This window comes from Sceloporus occidentalis, unplaced genomic scaffold, assembly GCF_023333645.1.
Source record: "Sceloporus occidentalis isolate IW3139 unplaced genomic scaffold, rSceOcc1.0.p SCAF_61, whole genome shotgun sequence".
Lineage (NCBI taxonomy): Eukaryota > Metazoa > Chordata > Lepidosauria > Squamata > Phrynosomatidae > Sceloporus > Sceloporus occidentalis.
In genome coordinates, this window is record NW_028317041.1 from 2,470,576 (window position 1) to 2,487,247 (window position 16,672).

General features: G+C 40.2%; 1 protein-coding gene across 1 annotated transcript in view; it reads left to right on the plus strand.

The window, feature by feature from the left end:
• The first annotated feature begins 4,011 nt into the window (after positions 1-4,011).
• Positions 4,012-16,672, plus strand: part of LOC149287404 (tetratricopeptide repeat protein 29-like) — a 71,761-nt gene continuing 59,100 nt past the window's right edge. Inside the window, exon 1 of the mRNA XM_089492903.1 lies at positions 4,012-4,080. Coding sequence (XP_089349029.1) covers positions 4,012-4,080 — 69 coding nt within the window. The remainder of the gene's footprint in view (positions 4,081-16,672) is intronic.

The following is a 16,672-nucleotide window of genomic DNA, read 5'->3' on the forward strand; positions in this document are numbered from 1 at the left end:
TAATTATAGCGATTCGATTAGTATGTCTGATGTATGGAACATTTCCTAGCAGATCCCTATAGACCAACGCCACACAGGTCAAGGGATGATGCTATAGAATACGTATAAAATTAAATAACTGTCTTCATCGTATCTATATGTTTTCTATATCTATTATTTCCATCAAGCATTTGGCTCCATGAATGAAGTACTCAAAGTATAGTTATATTAAATTACATATTAAAGGTAATCTATCAGAGGTTCTTAAAGAACTTTGAGTTTATGTGCATGCAAACCAGTCCTTTCCAGAATGCAGGCTATGGTTTCAATGCTCCACTCCCAGCTCCAGTTATCATCCCTGGTGTGAATGAGAAATGCAGCACTGTGCGCTTGTACACACAAAGCACAGAGTAATTCTGTTGAGATAGTAGAAAGACAGAGACAGCCAACATTTTTTTTCCTTCCCATTGACATCAGATGATGGCAGCTGGCTAAGTGCCTGAGTGGCACTTTATTGAATTGTCATTGTGAGAGGGGATAGTAAAATAAACTGTTCTTCCTACCAGCACAGAATGCAAATAGCAATTCATAATAGCGTATGAATAGTTTTCCCCCGAATACAGTTACAGTATAGAAGAGATTGTAAAAAGCTGCTGACTAACTAGGCTAAACTTGTTATTTCTTCAGCAAATTAAAATGCTTAGTTACGTGGTCATAATAAAGTTAAAATATCAAAATTTTCCTTTTATTTAACCCCTTCAGTCCCCTATGGACGTACCAGTACATCATAAAAACGCATCCCAAGAATCCCCTATGAACGTACCGGTACGTCTTGCCCTTCTTGCAGCAGCAGGGATACATCCCTGCCGCTACACAGGAGACCAGGCTGTCCCCCCCCCCTGCTGCCCGATCTCATGTAACAGCTTCCGGCACGAACGCGATCGGGCATTCCCTTCCGGGTCGCGTCACTGCTGACGTCACCCGGAAGGTCATCAGAGGACAGGATATCCTCTGCAGGGTCTGTCCAGACCCTGCTGGGATATCCGATGACTCCGATAAGGCATAGACACTGTGATCTCTATGCAAGTGTGGGGACTTGATTAGAGATCACAGTGTGATCAGTGCAGGGGGATCGCATGCTGAAACACAAAATGAAGAAAAAAAATGATTAGTGCTTTAAAATAAATAAATCACTAAAATAATACAATAAATAATAAAAAAACAATAAGGTGAGCTAAGTGATGTCACTGTGACATCACTGATATTGATAACATGTTGAAGAGGTCCCTAATAGGACCTCTAACCATTTAAAAAAAAAACTACAAAAAAAAAATAAAAAAAAAAAATATAAAAAAGATTAAAAAAAAGAATAGAAAACGTACATCCCATTGCGATAACACAACATCTAAACAGTAAAGCATAAAAATTCTACGAATAATGTACACCTTATATTATGTTCCCTTTAAGTGCTAGGAAAGCATAGAAAATCTATATAAATAAGGTATTTCCATCATCTAACTATGGTATCAAAAGAAAGCTCTATCTCTCCTTGAAAAAAACAATATATATTTTACATAGGTACACTATTCACAGGAAAAGAGAATAATCACTGAACCGACATACCGCAAAAATGACTTGAGGTACCAAAAACCCCTGGGACTGAAGGGGTTAAAAGACCTATTAGACTCAATGCATGTGTTTATTCACATACAAAGTAGCACTTATAGATTGTAGAACATGTAAAGAACAGTACATAGATTAGAAATACCGTATTTGCTCGATAAGACGACCCTGATTATAAGATGACCCCCCAAAATCAAAATATTAATTTAGGAAAAAAACCAAAAGCCTGAATATAAGACTACCCTATAGGAAAAGTTTTACTAGTAAATATTAATTCATGTAAACTATTTTTTCATATTTAATAAAAGCTATGATTGAGAAATATATTTTTTTTATTTCCTTTTATTTGCCAACCTGCCCCCCTCCAGTTATGCACATCTGCCCCCAAGCTTGCCACTCTGCCCCCAGAAATGCCTTATACCCCCCTATTTGCCATTCTGTCCCATGATGTGCCTTTTAACCCTCTATATGCCGCTCTGCCTCCAGAAATGTCTTATACCCTCCTATATGCCACTGTGCCCCATGATATGCCTTTTAACCCCCTATATGCCCCTCTGCCCCATGATATGCCTTATACCCCTATATGCCACTCTGGCATTTAGGGGGTTAAAAGGCATATCATGGGGCTGAGTGGCATATAGGGGGTTAAAATGCATTTCTGGAGGTATATATATATATATATATATATATATATATATTACTGCTAACAGCAATCACACTCCTATCAAGCCAAGGCAGCCAGTACATGCTGGAACCTGGAACTACCTGGGGATGATAGTAGTGGGATTACAGCCTCCCTATGCCATGCTACCACCACCACCCCCTTACACATCCATGCTATCACACACACACACACACACACTCATTCACAAACATTTAAATACTCATTCATTCCATTAATCACAAAAACCCTCCCCCACCCCCTTACCTGAACTGCAGATCTCTCACTCGCAGACTTCTGCAGGGGCCCGGCTGTGCGAGGAACTTCTCTGGCCCCGCCCCCAGAGGAAGGAGGGGGGAGGCAGAGTTATGTGAGGACGCTGCTAGCTTCCTGTTCTGCTGCTAGAAGCAGAGACGCTGCTCGCGACCAAAGCCCGGTAAGCAGCCTGGCCCCAGCAGAATGAGGTCTGATTAGAAGACAACCTCGATTATAAGACGAGGGGTATTTTTCAGAGCATTTGCTCTGGAAAAAACCTTGTCTTATAATCAAGCAAATACGGTACTTTAATAAAAAAAACCCTGACATTAAGCTTAAAGTTAGTCATTGTATATATCTGTGACGCTTGAAGATTAATAATCTATTGCCTTGGGCTAAAGCAAACTTTCTGATTTCTACCGAGACTAGAATAGATAAAGCTCCCCTAGAGCAACAGCAGAAATATACACAGGAGACGTATCAAAGTCCATGCCATATTAGGCTCCCCACAGAAATCTCTGGGTACTGCTATGCAATATTTAGAATTATATCACAGTCAGAATTTCATTGATAGTGTTTTATACTTACTATTGATTTCATTAATATTATATACAATATATATATATACTGAAGAGCAAAGTCAAGCAAATAATTAAACACTGGACTCAAATGTATACTTTCAATCTTTAACACAAATCAATTGTTTTTAATGTTGATATTTGAGTAACTAGTATCTCCTGGTATTAGCATTCCATTGTTCATTCTTCTAGGAATACCACCACTTTGTTTGATATGTACCTTTCAGTTTTATTTATGCCCCAGTGATACAGTGCTTTTTATCCATTGTTACTAGATGCCTTTTAAAAGTAAAACAAAAAGAAAAAAGGATTCAAAACAAAATCTATAAATAGCTAACCCTTTTGCATAATAAGTTAAATTGGCCATATCTACAAAGAAATAGCTGGTCCTGTTTTTTGTTATTATTGCCCTGGGTTGATTAGCTTCATTTCAATAAATGACAACTGTTGAACACGTGAGGTAAGGGGGTGAGTGAGGGACTAAGTATGTGTGTATGTATGTTAGAGTAAGAGCGTATGTGTGCGTGTTAGCATGTGTGTTGTCATGATTGTGTAAGTGTGGGCGTAAGTATGTGTGCCAGTGTGTATATGATCAACCTTGAGGGCAAGGGTCTGATGGAGTCCTCACCTGACTACGCTGCCAATGAAAGGAGGGGAGGTACGGATTATATATTGCAGTTAGAAACTAAAAATACATACAAGTGTCGGTAATCATGTTATTCTTTAACACGTGTATATTTACAGGTAGGACAAACTAACAAAAATGTATTACATTTTAGGTGTGGATATTTTTTTACCCATTAACGACAAAGCCCGTACATGTACAGACTGCTGTTAAACAGCTGCGACCGGCGGCTTTGCAGCACAAGTGAGGCTGACCATGGATCCCGGGAGGAAAGCCCTCCTCACTATAAAATGGCCACCGCCGCACCGATCATCAAAGATCGTGGAGGTGACCGGCTAAAACAGCCTAGGAAGCGATCGGTAATTTTATTAATTATTGTGTTTAGAAAAGCAGATGATGTGTAATCTTGTACACCAAATAATGAGATGCAGGAAATGCCTAACGTTGCATAATAACTTCACCCATTTGAGTACGGATTCAACCCCTTTTATTTAAAATGTTTTTTACATTTCAGGATCAAAATGTTACTCTAAGTTATCTTTTTAATGAGCATTGCAGCATGTGGCCAGTACAAGCCTGAGATATTTTACAAAGATACCATACACTGAAAATATCCATAATGTAATCATTATATAAGCACGCAGTTATGTTTTACCGAATTCATGCTTGAGATACAAAGATATCCTGTTGTAACATACTCTGGTTGGATCTTTAATCATCCACCTGCTTTCCTTTAATCCTTTGTACCAATGAATACATACTTGTTCTCACTTTTATTCTACAACTTTCCTTCCCTACAGTAGCCCAAGTTGCTCTAGGCAAATTTCATGTCACTGGCCTGAGGGTGCCATCAGATGAAGCAGCTTTTCTGTCTCACACGGCAAGTGGCTTTTTCTAGTTCCTAAGTGGCAAATTTCTGTTTTTTTTAAAGACCTTTTTGTCCACAAGCTAGTTCATGAGAGGATACTGAATCTTAAGCGTACGTGCAAATGAGATACCACTGATTACTTTGCAGTGTTCGACCCTAGAAACGTTTTCCACTCAAATGGATTTCTTCAATATTTATTTTAGTGACGGTATAAAGACTTTGTATGCAAAAAAACCCCCCACAAAAATAATGCCGCATTCAATCAATTATTCAGATTTGATTAATTTACCCCCAAAGTGACAATGTACTCTCTGTCCAGCATCATTTCTACCAGAAATATATAAAGTCAATGTGCATCATTGTGCAATGTGCACTGTTCCTCCAACAAGATTGATATTTACAGAATATTACCCTTTATGGGTTTTTGTTTAATTTTTCTGACATTTTTAAAGTTTCTGCATGTAGGAAAAAATCAGCTTACATACATAATGGAATAAACAATAAGTCAGTTCCTGAATCCTTAATGTCTAGAGGCAGTCACTAGATAACACAAACACAGGCAAAGCGATTGTTAGGTCTATTGACTGAATAAAGAAAAGCTTTTTTGTTTGCTTTCTTAACCTCGTACAGTAACTAGTCTGAATGTCAGCGAGTATTTCCTGCTCCCATAGTACAACTTGTTATTACCTGGGTTTATTTTGCATTCAGAGCTTTACAATGCTTTAAGTATGGGGGTGATGGATGATTATGCACTAGATATAAGATATTGAATAAATACTTACTGGCATATAATAGGTATATTATATTCTAAAATTGATAAATAGGATACCATGCACTCTTCTACACATATACACTAATTATTGGTGATTGAAATTACTAAATGTCTGATAATCACTAATTCTTCATTATGGATGAGATACATTAGCTTTTAAAACAAACATTTTTAGGGACATTTCCTGGTATGAAATATGGTTTTACCCACAAAGCAAGCACTTTCCTATAGTGACGTAAATAATGAGCATTGATTAATATACATATATATATTTGTACATTGGCTTTCAGTATTATAGGGTAATTGTGACATTTCTTTTGATTAAATTGTGTAGCAAAGCCATCTTCAAACTCTGCAATATATTGGTTTGCCAAGTAAGGCAACAATCTAAGCTTGGTTTGGACTTGCTTTTGAAAACTCCAAATGGCAGAGATCCAAGCACTACTAGGAGGAAACAATGAACCAGATCCAACGATTCATTCTAAGCCTTTATCATCGGAGGCTAATAATGCATGGTTTGTGATTTAGAGAGCTGTCTGGTTTCAGATTCTTGATCACAGATGCTACAATTACAGCCAACGAAAACATTTGCGCTTCATCAACTCAATGGGGTCTGTGCAAAATTAGTGCACGATAAATTTCATTTTCATCATTTTTCGATTAAGAAACACGTGTAGAAATTTGTAGACAGCTCTTAACCCATTTAACTGATTGTTACGAGATAAAACACTCAGCACATCTACAGAAGAGTCTAAATACACTTAAAATTGATAATTTAACCATTTCATTGACATAATAAATAAATAAGAGCATCACAGGGGTTATTAATACACTTTTCTGGGCAGCATTTCAAAAGCAAATAGATGGTTTTTCGGTGCAGCAGAACGTTGTCGATCTTTATTCATGAAAAACGGATAACTTAATTAAAATAAGCTATCTAATGTGCTTTGTCCTATCGCTCCCATTTTCTTTACTTACTCAGAATTTCTTTTTTGCTGTTACTCTTAAACTTATATCAAACTGAATATGTTGCTTACACATTTAATTAGAACAGAAAAATATAATATAAAATAAGTGAGCGTTTTTGAAGTGCCTATACCACTATAAACAATTTATATACAATTATAATAAACAAGAAAAAAATATTATAGCAAGATATTTTAATGTTCCATTCAATGACAAATACAATATTTGTTTTGTGGACAGCAGTATTTATGACTTTAAAAAATAATTGACATCTATCTCTTAAAGAGCGATGTGTTGACCTATATTATTCTAACATATTGACTTTTAATTTTACCTGTGCAATGTTGGTTTAAAATTTCCCCACCGGAGTTACAGCTGTAGGGTATTATATGATGAGCAGTAGATATGAAAACAAAAATGCAGACTTCAGGGCACATCCTTCCCAGCTTGGAAAGTTTCATTCAGTATTTCATGTATTTTACACTGACCTTGCCAATCTTCACTATGAAATCCTTTAGATCTTACCAAGAAAAAAATCAACAGATACAGTACATACACAAACAATCCTCACTCCTCACCTGAGATGCCGACTGTACACATCCAGTCTTTCGCAGTTATGGATAGGCATAGATCAATAGAGATGGATTCTGAGATAAATAAACTACTTACATTTATTTTATTTTTATTATATGTGCCAAAGACACAATACTTAATAGACAGTGTAAATTATCTATATTTCTATCTATATATAGCTATACATCTATATTTATTGAGTTTATCATAGTTCAGCAGCTAATCAATCGCCAGAGGTAATACTATACATACATCGCTAAATGTTAATGTACAAATATATTCACCGTCTTCTTCATCCTTAGCCATATACAGTGCTGTGCAAAAGTGAGCTAAAATGCTGCAAAGCTAGAGTGCTTTCTAAAATATGAAAACACACACAGATATATATATATACCGTATTGGCCCGAATATAGGCCGCACTTTTCCCCCCCACTTTAAGTCTTTAAAGTGGGGGTGAGGCTTATATTCGGGGTCTAGCGTCCAACGCCCGGGACATGCAGTTAGCGGGGTTAGGATACAGATCCCCCGCAGCGGTGCAGGGGACCTGCATCCTACTCCCCGATACGCTCAGACAGCCACCCCTGCCAGCACTTCCCACGGGGGGGGGAGTGCCGGCACGGGAGGTTGTCTAAGCGCATTGTGCAGACGTTCACCGGCAGCAGCGATGCGCGTAAACAGCCTCCGCTGCCGGCACGTCTGCACGGTGTGCTTTAACAATCTCCCTTGCCGGGAAGTCCGCACGATGCGTTTTACCTCTGCCCCCAAGACTTACCAGAGCAGACTCCCGGGTGTCTTGCGGGGCCGGCGGGAGACATCTATGCAATACGCGTATACAACTTCCGGTGCCAGCACATCCGCTGAATGCCGGCACCGGAAGTTGTTTACGCGTATTGCGTAGATGTCCGCCGCCGGCCCCGCAAGACACCCGGGAGTCTGCTCTGGTAAGTCGGGGGGGGGGGGCAGAGTGGCAGCATATCTCGGGGGGGAGGAGGACAGTGGCAGCATATCTCGGGGGGGGAGAAGGACAGTGGCAGCATATCTCGGGGTGGGGGGAGTGGCAGCATATCTCGGGAGGGGACAGAGTGGCAGCATATCTCGGGGGGGCAGAGTGGCAGCATGTCTATTAAAAAAACTTTTTCTTTAAAAAAGCACCAAACTTTTAGGGTGCGGCCTATATATAGGGGCGGCCTATATCCGAGCCAATACGGTATATTGAGTGAAGAAAAATCTAAATCAAATCAATATTTTGTGTGACCACCCTTCAAAACAGCATCAATTCTTCTATGTACATCAGGGTTGGTATATAAACAGTTATACCAAACAGCTAAGGATCATCAATCTAATATGTAGGTTGAAACACAATCATTAACTGAAACAGAAACAGCTGTGTACAAGGCCGGACTGACCCACCGGGATACCGGGAAATACCGTTCCCTGGGCCAGTCAGCGGCAGACCAACCTTCAAAACAGCCGCTGAGTGGCTGCGAGCGGTATTGGAAGCTGCACCTGGGCCGACCTCCTCCCGCCACCTAATGAAATTCAGGGGGGGGGGGCGGTGCACACACAGCCCAAAGGCAATGCCTCAGCACTTCGTCCCACGTCTTAAAAGGGGTGGGACCAAGAGCTGAGGCACGACCATTGGGCGGTGCAGTGCGTGAACACCGGCCCTTTTAACTTCATGAATGCCGGCTTCCACCTGCTGCGCTCACCAGGCACCAGAAGCAGTGGTAAGTCGGGGGGGGGGGGGGTTTATGGGGGCTTAAGGTTTTTCTGGAGGCAGAGTGCCCCATGATATGCCTTTTAACCCCCTTCATGCCACTCTGCCTCTATAAATGCCTTTTAACCCCCTATATGCCACTCTGCCTCCAGAAATGCCTTTTAACCTCCTATATGCCACTCTGTCCCATGATATGCCTTTTACTCTGGCATATAGGGGTATAAGGCATTTCTGGAGGCAGTGGCATAAAGGGGGTTCAAAGGCATATCAGGGAGGCAGAGTAGCATATAAGGGGGTATAAGGCATTTCTGGGGGCAGAGTGGCAAGCCTGGGGGCAGATGTGCATAACTAGGGGGGCAGGTTGGCAAATAAAAGGAAATAAAAACAAAATATTTTTCTCAATCATAGCTGTTATTAAAAAAATAGTTTACATGAATTAACATTTACTGGTAAAACTTTTTTCCTATAGGGTTATCTTATATTCAGGCTTTTTCTTTTTTCCCTAAATTAATATTCAGATTTGGGGGGGGTCATCTTATAATCAGGGTCGTCTTATAATCGCGCAAATACGGTAATGTGATAAAAATAATGTTTTCTAGGTATTTGTATGGCAAATAGCGTGACTCGGGTATGTATAAGGGGTGCGTGTCGGTATAAGAGCTCGACCACGAGATAAACTATATGGGGCTGGTCTCCAAATGTTTCCAGGGCTGCTTTTCATTCCCAGTCCAGCCCTGGCTGTGTAGGAGGAACAAAACTGGGTGAGGAACAAAGGTGAGGTTGCTGAAAACGGTTTAACATTGAACGTCAGATACACGGTTTAGACTGAGCACATCAACAAGCGTCAGCTACGTGTTGGCAGAAAACCCTTGTACACCCATCTACTGTCCTAAGAAGTCTGTTCAGAAGTGTTCTTCATGGAAGACTTCTGCCCAAAAAGCCATAACTTCAAGCCAAGTGACTAAACTTTTCACAAAAACACAGGTACCGGGGTGCAGAAAATGACGACAGGTGCTCTGGATTGATGGGTCAACATTTGAAATATTTGGCTTTAGCAAAAAGCAGTCTGTTCACTGAAGAGCTGAAGAACAGTACAAGGATGAGTGTTTGAGGGCAACAATGAAGGGTAGTGGATGTTACTTGAACGTTTGGGGCTGTATTTCTGAAAAAGGGGGTGGGGATTATGTCATAATGGTCTCTTCAATGCTGAGAGGAATGGGCATATATGGGGAGAAGTAGCGAGATGGGGAGATAGAATTAGATAGAGGAGAAGAACTAGGGATATAATGAGAAAGATGAGCGATTGGAAAAAAAGGCGAAGAGATAACAAGAAAGGGGAGAGATGAATAGGAGGAAGGATAGGGAGAAGTGGGGAAATAAAGAGAAAGAGGAGAGATGAGAGAGAAAAAAGGGAGAGGTAAAAAAAATTATGAGAAAGTGGCAACCAAAGAGAAGGAGAATGAAAAAAGAGAAAAGGGGGAGAGATAACAGATAAAATGGGGATAGATAAAACGTAGAGGTAGGGAGAAAAGTGAGAGATAAAGAGAAAAGATAGATAAGAGAAGGGGATCAAAAAGAAAGAAGAGTTAAAGAGAGAGTGGAGAGCTAAAGAGAAATGGGAGTGATAAAGAGAAAAAAAGAGCTAAAGAGAAAGGAGTAACGTAGAATGTGACGGCATATAAGAAATAGGAGAGATCAGCAAAAAGGCGAGAAAGTATGAGAAAGGGGCAGAGTGTTATGTGTAAGGACAAGTGTGTATGCAAGTGTAAGCCAGTATGTTTATATGTAAGAGGAAGTGTGAATGTGCATATGTATGTGTGTGTGTTTATGGACAAGCATTTGTAAGGGTTTATATGTCTGTATTCTGACTTGTGTGTGTGTGTGTATGTATGTTAATTGGCCCCCTACTTTTGTCTCTGTCCCTCTATGTGCCCCACTTAAATAAGATTGATGGAGATGCCATTGCCAAATATTCATTTGGTTTAGATTTTTCTTCCACTCGCTCACTTTGTATTTTGTTAACAAAAATAAACTATTAACATCTCTACTTTTGAAAGTATTCATACTTTACAGCATTTTTTCACACCTGCCAAAGACTTTTGCACAGTAAACTAATCACATCCTTTGGCTTTCAATACCACCTGTATGCTGATGACACCCATATCTATCTATCTTATCCTGATATCGCTCTCCCTCAGTCAACAGTCAGTTTCGCCTCTGTCTCTACCTGGATGTCTGCACGTTTCCTTAAACTCGAGCTCTCCAAAACCGAACTTCTCATCTTCCCTCCCGCTAAGATTCCCCCATCAGTTTCCCTCAAAGTTAATAGTGTTATCATCTCTCCGTCCCCTCATGCCAGCTGTCTTGGTGTCACCCTTGACTCCGACCTTTCGTTCACCCCCCACATTTAGTCTGTCTCTAAAACCTGCCGTCTCCATCTTAAAAACATTGCCCACATCCATCCCTTCCTAGTACAGGATGCCACTAAAGCTCTCGTCCATGCCCTTATTATCTCCCCCATTGATTGTTGTAACTGTCTTAGCTGGTCTCCCTCTTAACCGTCTCACTTCTCTGCAATCCACCATGAATGCTGCTGCCAGACTTATCTTCCTCTCCCATCGCTTCACTAACCCCTCTCACCTCTGCCAGTCTCTTCACTGGCTGCCTGTGCGCTTCAGGATTCATTTCAAAATCCTTACTCTTACTTTCAAAGCCCTTCACAGCAGTTCCCCTTCCTACATCTCCTCACTCATACATACACTCTCTCTCTGTTCATCCAATGATCTCCTTATATCCTCCCCTTTGATTTCTAGCTCTCATGCACGCTTACAAGATTTCTCAAGGGCTGCCCCTATCCTCTGGAATGCCCCCTGGCCTATCCACCTTTCTCTGTGCCCTTATTCCTTCCAAAAAATCCCTCAAGACCCACTTCTTTAAGGACGCTTACAACATAGCACATTAACACCCTCCTATATTCCTTTAGCTCACCTTTCCTAGTCCCTCTCCTGCAATACTTTTACTAGTGTGGCTGGTCCATCCCTATCCACAGCACTTTTACCTATTGTGTAATACACCCTAAATCCCTCTAGATTGTAAACTCGTTTGAGCAGGGCCCTCCTCACTGTTGTCTCTGTAAATCAAATTGTTATGTGTCATACTAATTGTTGTGTCCTGTCCACCCATTGTACAGCGCCACGGAATTTGATGGCGCTGTAGCAAACAATAAATAATAATAATTGCACATTGTGTGCCACCTCCCTCTGCTGGAAGACTATTCCATCTGTCCAACACCAACTAAGTAAAATAATAAAATAGAGTTATAGGAACAGTAACCGACTAAATGGAATATACTGGATTTGACTAAAGGTATAATCCATGAGAAGGCTGTATCAGTAGAAATAAATAATGTCGTACCTAACACCACAGGGTACTGCATTTCTTCACTATATATAAGATTTAGGAAATGTCACATGCTCTTTTTAATGCTAAGAACTGATTGCACATGCTCTTCATTTACGAGTAAGTAAAGGGATGACCGTGTTTTTTATTTTTTCAGTGAGCTGAAATGTATTAGTAAAAGTTGCATTTTTTAACAAATGTAAACATATAACCTGTGAGCAATGTAAACATACATGTTTGTTATCAGTAACACAAAAGAAGTCTTACTATTTTATGTGTTCACAGAGATGGTATGTAACAAGTAATAAATGGTCATTCATTGCCTTCCATGAAGCCAAAGCTAGAAGGTCTGATTAACAAGCTATCAAGATGAACAGCAGATCACGCAGAACTGTAATTTTTGTGGCCTATACTTGTCAACTCCTTGTACATTTATTATGATGTGAGGGGTAAGGTAATCTTTCTTATGTCTGCTGGGGGTCTGGACCTTAACACCAGAGAAAATGACAGAATACAAAATTTACATATTTCATAAATTTTGCTGAATTGGCTTTCAATACCACCTGTATGCTGACGACGCCCAGATCTACCTATCCTCTCCAATCTCTCTCCCTCTGTAGTAGATCGTGTAACTGCCTTGCATCTGTCACCACGTTTCCTGAAACTCAATCTCCCAAAACAGAACTCATCTTCCCTCCATCGCTTTTGTCCCCTTCCTAACACATGATGCCACCAAGACTCTTGCCCATGCCCTAATTTTCTCCTGCGTTGATTTTTGTAACCCTGTCTTAGCCATTATATTCCTGTCCCGTCGCTTTACAAACACCTCTCCCCTCTGTCAGTCTCTTTACTTTGCTGTCTGTCCGCTTCAGGATTCATTTTAAAATCCTGACTCTTACTTTCACAGCCCTTCATACTTTCATAGCACTTCCCCTACTTACATTTCCTTACTCACCTCTAAATACACTCCGAACCGATCCCTCTGCTCATACAATGATCTCTTGCCTGCCTGATCTGATTTCTAGCTCTCATGTCTGCTTTCAAAGGCTACTCATAACCTCTGGAATGATCTCGGTCTGCCTATTGTCTCCCCTGCCTTCTGTCTTTCAAAACATCACTGAAAACTAAGGACTGCTACAAACTTACACATTAACCCCTTCCTTCAGCACACCTTTCCATGTCCCTCTCCTGCAATTTTGATACTAGTGTGGCCTCTCCATTCCCAGCAATGGCACTTTTACCTGTTGCGTAATACACCTTAACTCCCTGTAGATTGTAAACTCGTTTGAGCAGGGCCCTCCTCACCTGATGTCCTGTTTACCCATTGTGCAGCGCTATGTAATATGATGGCGCTATATAAAACAATTACACATTAAATAAAGAAATAACCTTCCCAGTGCTGACAACAGCTATATTGAGTGTTCTGGACCCTGTTTCTAATTATGAAAAGTTAATTTTGCATATGTGAAGTGTGTTTATTAATATAAATGGGCCAGGGCGGCGTTTACTACGGCTGCCATCATTTGAACATGGTTTTCTGTGATGAAAGTGATGGAAATAAAAAAAATCACATTCCCTGACCAATATTTTGGGAACTCTGTCCATTAAACCGGTATATTTTGTGGTGTCCCTCACCTTTTTTTGCCAGTACTTCCACACATACTGCATTTATACTAACGGTCCCAACAGCATCCCGACGTTAAGCGCTACTGCTTTGTTAATCTGTCCTCCATAAAGCAAACGTTGAGCGACGGAGACCGTCCTCCATTACGCTGGAAAGCCTATTACTATGCAATTTATTACGTGTCTTCCCATTAATACACAGTAACAGTCTCCTCTATCCGCTTCCCGCGTCTCCCGAACTCACAGATTAGCCCTAACACTGTGGTCGTGGTGGTGCATGACGGGAAAACACCATGTCTGTGACGACTAGAGCGTGGAACGACCGCTGCGCTCTGATTGGCCAAATTCCTAAGGCGGGTTATGAGAGGCGCGTTGAATGTTGTCATGGCAACCGAGCCGCGTCCTAGTGCTGTAAGTGTGACCGACACTACATTGGACTCATCCAGGATTGGGACCGGGAGAGCTGGGCCTTTGACGGTGTGTGACGTGTACTATTATCTGGTATTATTATCGAACAATATATGGTGCTTAACCGACATACTAAGAAATAAATCACAGGCCATACCCGTCACCCTACAGTGTGCAGTGTAAGTGTGTCTGAGAGCTGGTATGTGGGAATGACACAAATACCTATTTCTGTATATGTCTTAATATAAGTACATGTAGTCATGTGCATGAACTTGTTTATTACTAAATAGGTGCCTTTCTATGTCTATGAGTGTGATGACCAACATTACATTTATTTTATAGAGAACCATCTCCATACAATGTCACCAATTAGTTTTAAATAGACAATAACTTTCCCAGTAATATTAATACAGCAATAGTAATATTAACTATTTTTTACATTGTGGCTTATGAAGTTTATGATGTGTGTTTATATGCATATATATATGTTTAAAAACAATAATGTAACGCACGTTGTTTTGGACAAATTATTTTAAATGGTTACTTAATGGTTATTTCAAATAAGTTTTCCTTAGATGAGTTGATTTAGAAAAAATCCAATGCATGTTTGTTTATGATGTGTAATATCAGTCAATAGGGTGACCACATCGGCCATGTTCTCCAGGACAGATATAATTTTTACATATTGCTGACCAGCCCAGATAAAGTGATGCCTGCAGTATAGGGGATATATAATAGGTTCCCTTCCATGAGTCTATACATCCCCCATACTGCAGGGCACCTGGGCTGGTCATCAATACGTAAAATTTATATGTGTCGGAAAACATGGCCGATGTGGTCCCCCTATCAGTCAACTGACGTTTCCATCTTTGACATCAGTACATGGCTGCCATCAAACCTAAAGTCAGGGTCCCTCTGCGTCATCCCACGTCATGCTTCTCCTACTCCATGCTTGCAACATGACCTAAATCTCTAAACTCCATAAAGGGGCCACCAAAGCCTCCAAGGGACCAATGCCCTGTCCCGGGGGCCGGGCCAATGAGGGGGACCATAACAGATCAGGGATGCTGAGCACCCCCTGCTTACTGGTTCCCCATTCACAGGTACTAGTTGTACCCCACTGATGTAACTCTTTCGCCAGGTAGAACGACAACAAAGTTGATTTAATTTGGTTTGCATGGTGTTGCGGTTTGAGAACTTTAATACATTTTTATATGATAGACGTGATATTGCCCAAAAACATGTAACTCATGTGTAAGATGTAAGATGTATAGTTTTATCTTACCAGCAGACACCGCAGTGATTTATTTCCATCCAACATAATGTTAGACTATTGTGCTTTGTGAGAATCTTTTTTTTTTGCTCAGCATATGTGGTATACAACTGCCTCATCACACAAAATAAATTAAAATGACTGCTTCCCTGGTAATATTATTTTATCATATTATACTTTAACGTTTTATTCTTGTTTACGATAAAAATAAAATCTATTTCTATAGACGCAATCAAGATTTAAAAAAAAATAAAAATAAGTAAATAAAATGTGAAATAAAAATCAAGTGTATAATTTGAGATGGTAGTAGAATAATCAACTAAATTGTGTTCATGATAAGTAGGCCCACAGATGTTAAGGATGGTGTTAAGAGCCAAACTGTTTCAAGTTTTTAATGGGGAAAAATTGTTCAAAATTGCAATTGTACCAATGTGTAAACAGATTTGCGGATTTTTTTTTTGTAACTGCCATACTTATGCCAAAAACTATATATTCGTAAATGTGCTCGATCTTACATCATAACATTTTTTTTCACCAAAGAAAGATCCAACAGAAACCTGCTACATCTCAGGCGTCTGTCTTACGACCACAGAACAGAACATATGTAAAGGCTGATAATCATAGTTACGTAGTTACATAGTACATAAGGTTGAAAAGTACCCAAGGCAGGGGCGTAACTAGACGCCTCAGGGCCCGGGTGCGAGAATCTGTTAATGCCCCCCCACCCCCTCACCCCCCCAAAAAAACCATGATTTTTACCCAACAATTTTTTTTCAACAAATTCAATTTACATATTGAATCATATCTGTAAAAAATCAAAGAAAAAGGGGCGCATGTACAAAGGGCATAATCCAGGGGTGTCCAAGTCTTTTCTGCAGTGGGCCACTTCATCAGAATTGTATACCTGCGCGGGCCGCACTCATTTTTCACTGTGACAAAAAATATGGCCTTTAATAAAATATGCAGATTAAAATAAAGTAAAATGACACAAAACCTTTACTCTTCCTCTCACTGATTTCTGGGCCTTGAAAGTTTTGCGACTACAAATTCAGGATTCCCTAGATTTATTCTAGGGATGAACTAAAATGAAAATTCTGGACCAAAACATTCAGGGTTCACTTAGCCAAAACCGAAAATGACCCCCACCTTTAAAAATAATAATAAAAACTCACGTTTAATAAAAGTAGGTAACACACAATTGGACAAAATTAGCAATATGACTTGGCATGATAGGAGTGTGATTGCTGTTAGCAATCACACTCCTATCATACCCAGGCAACCAGTAAATGCTGGTACCTAGGCATGGTGGGACTGTGCTCGCTGTGATTGCTGTTAGCAATCACACTCCTATC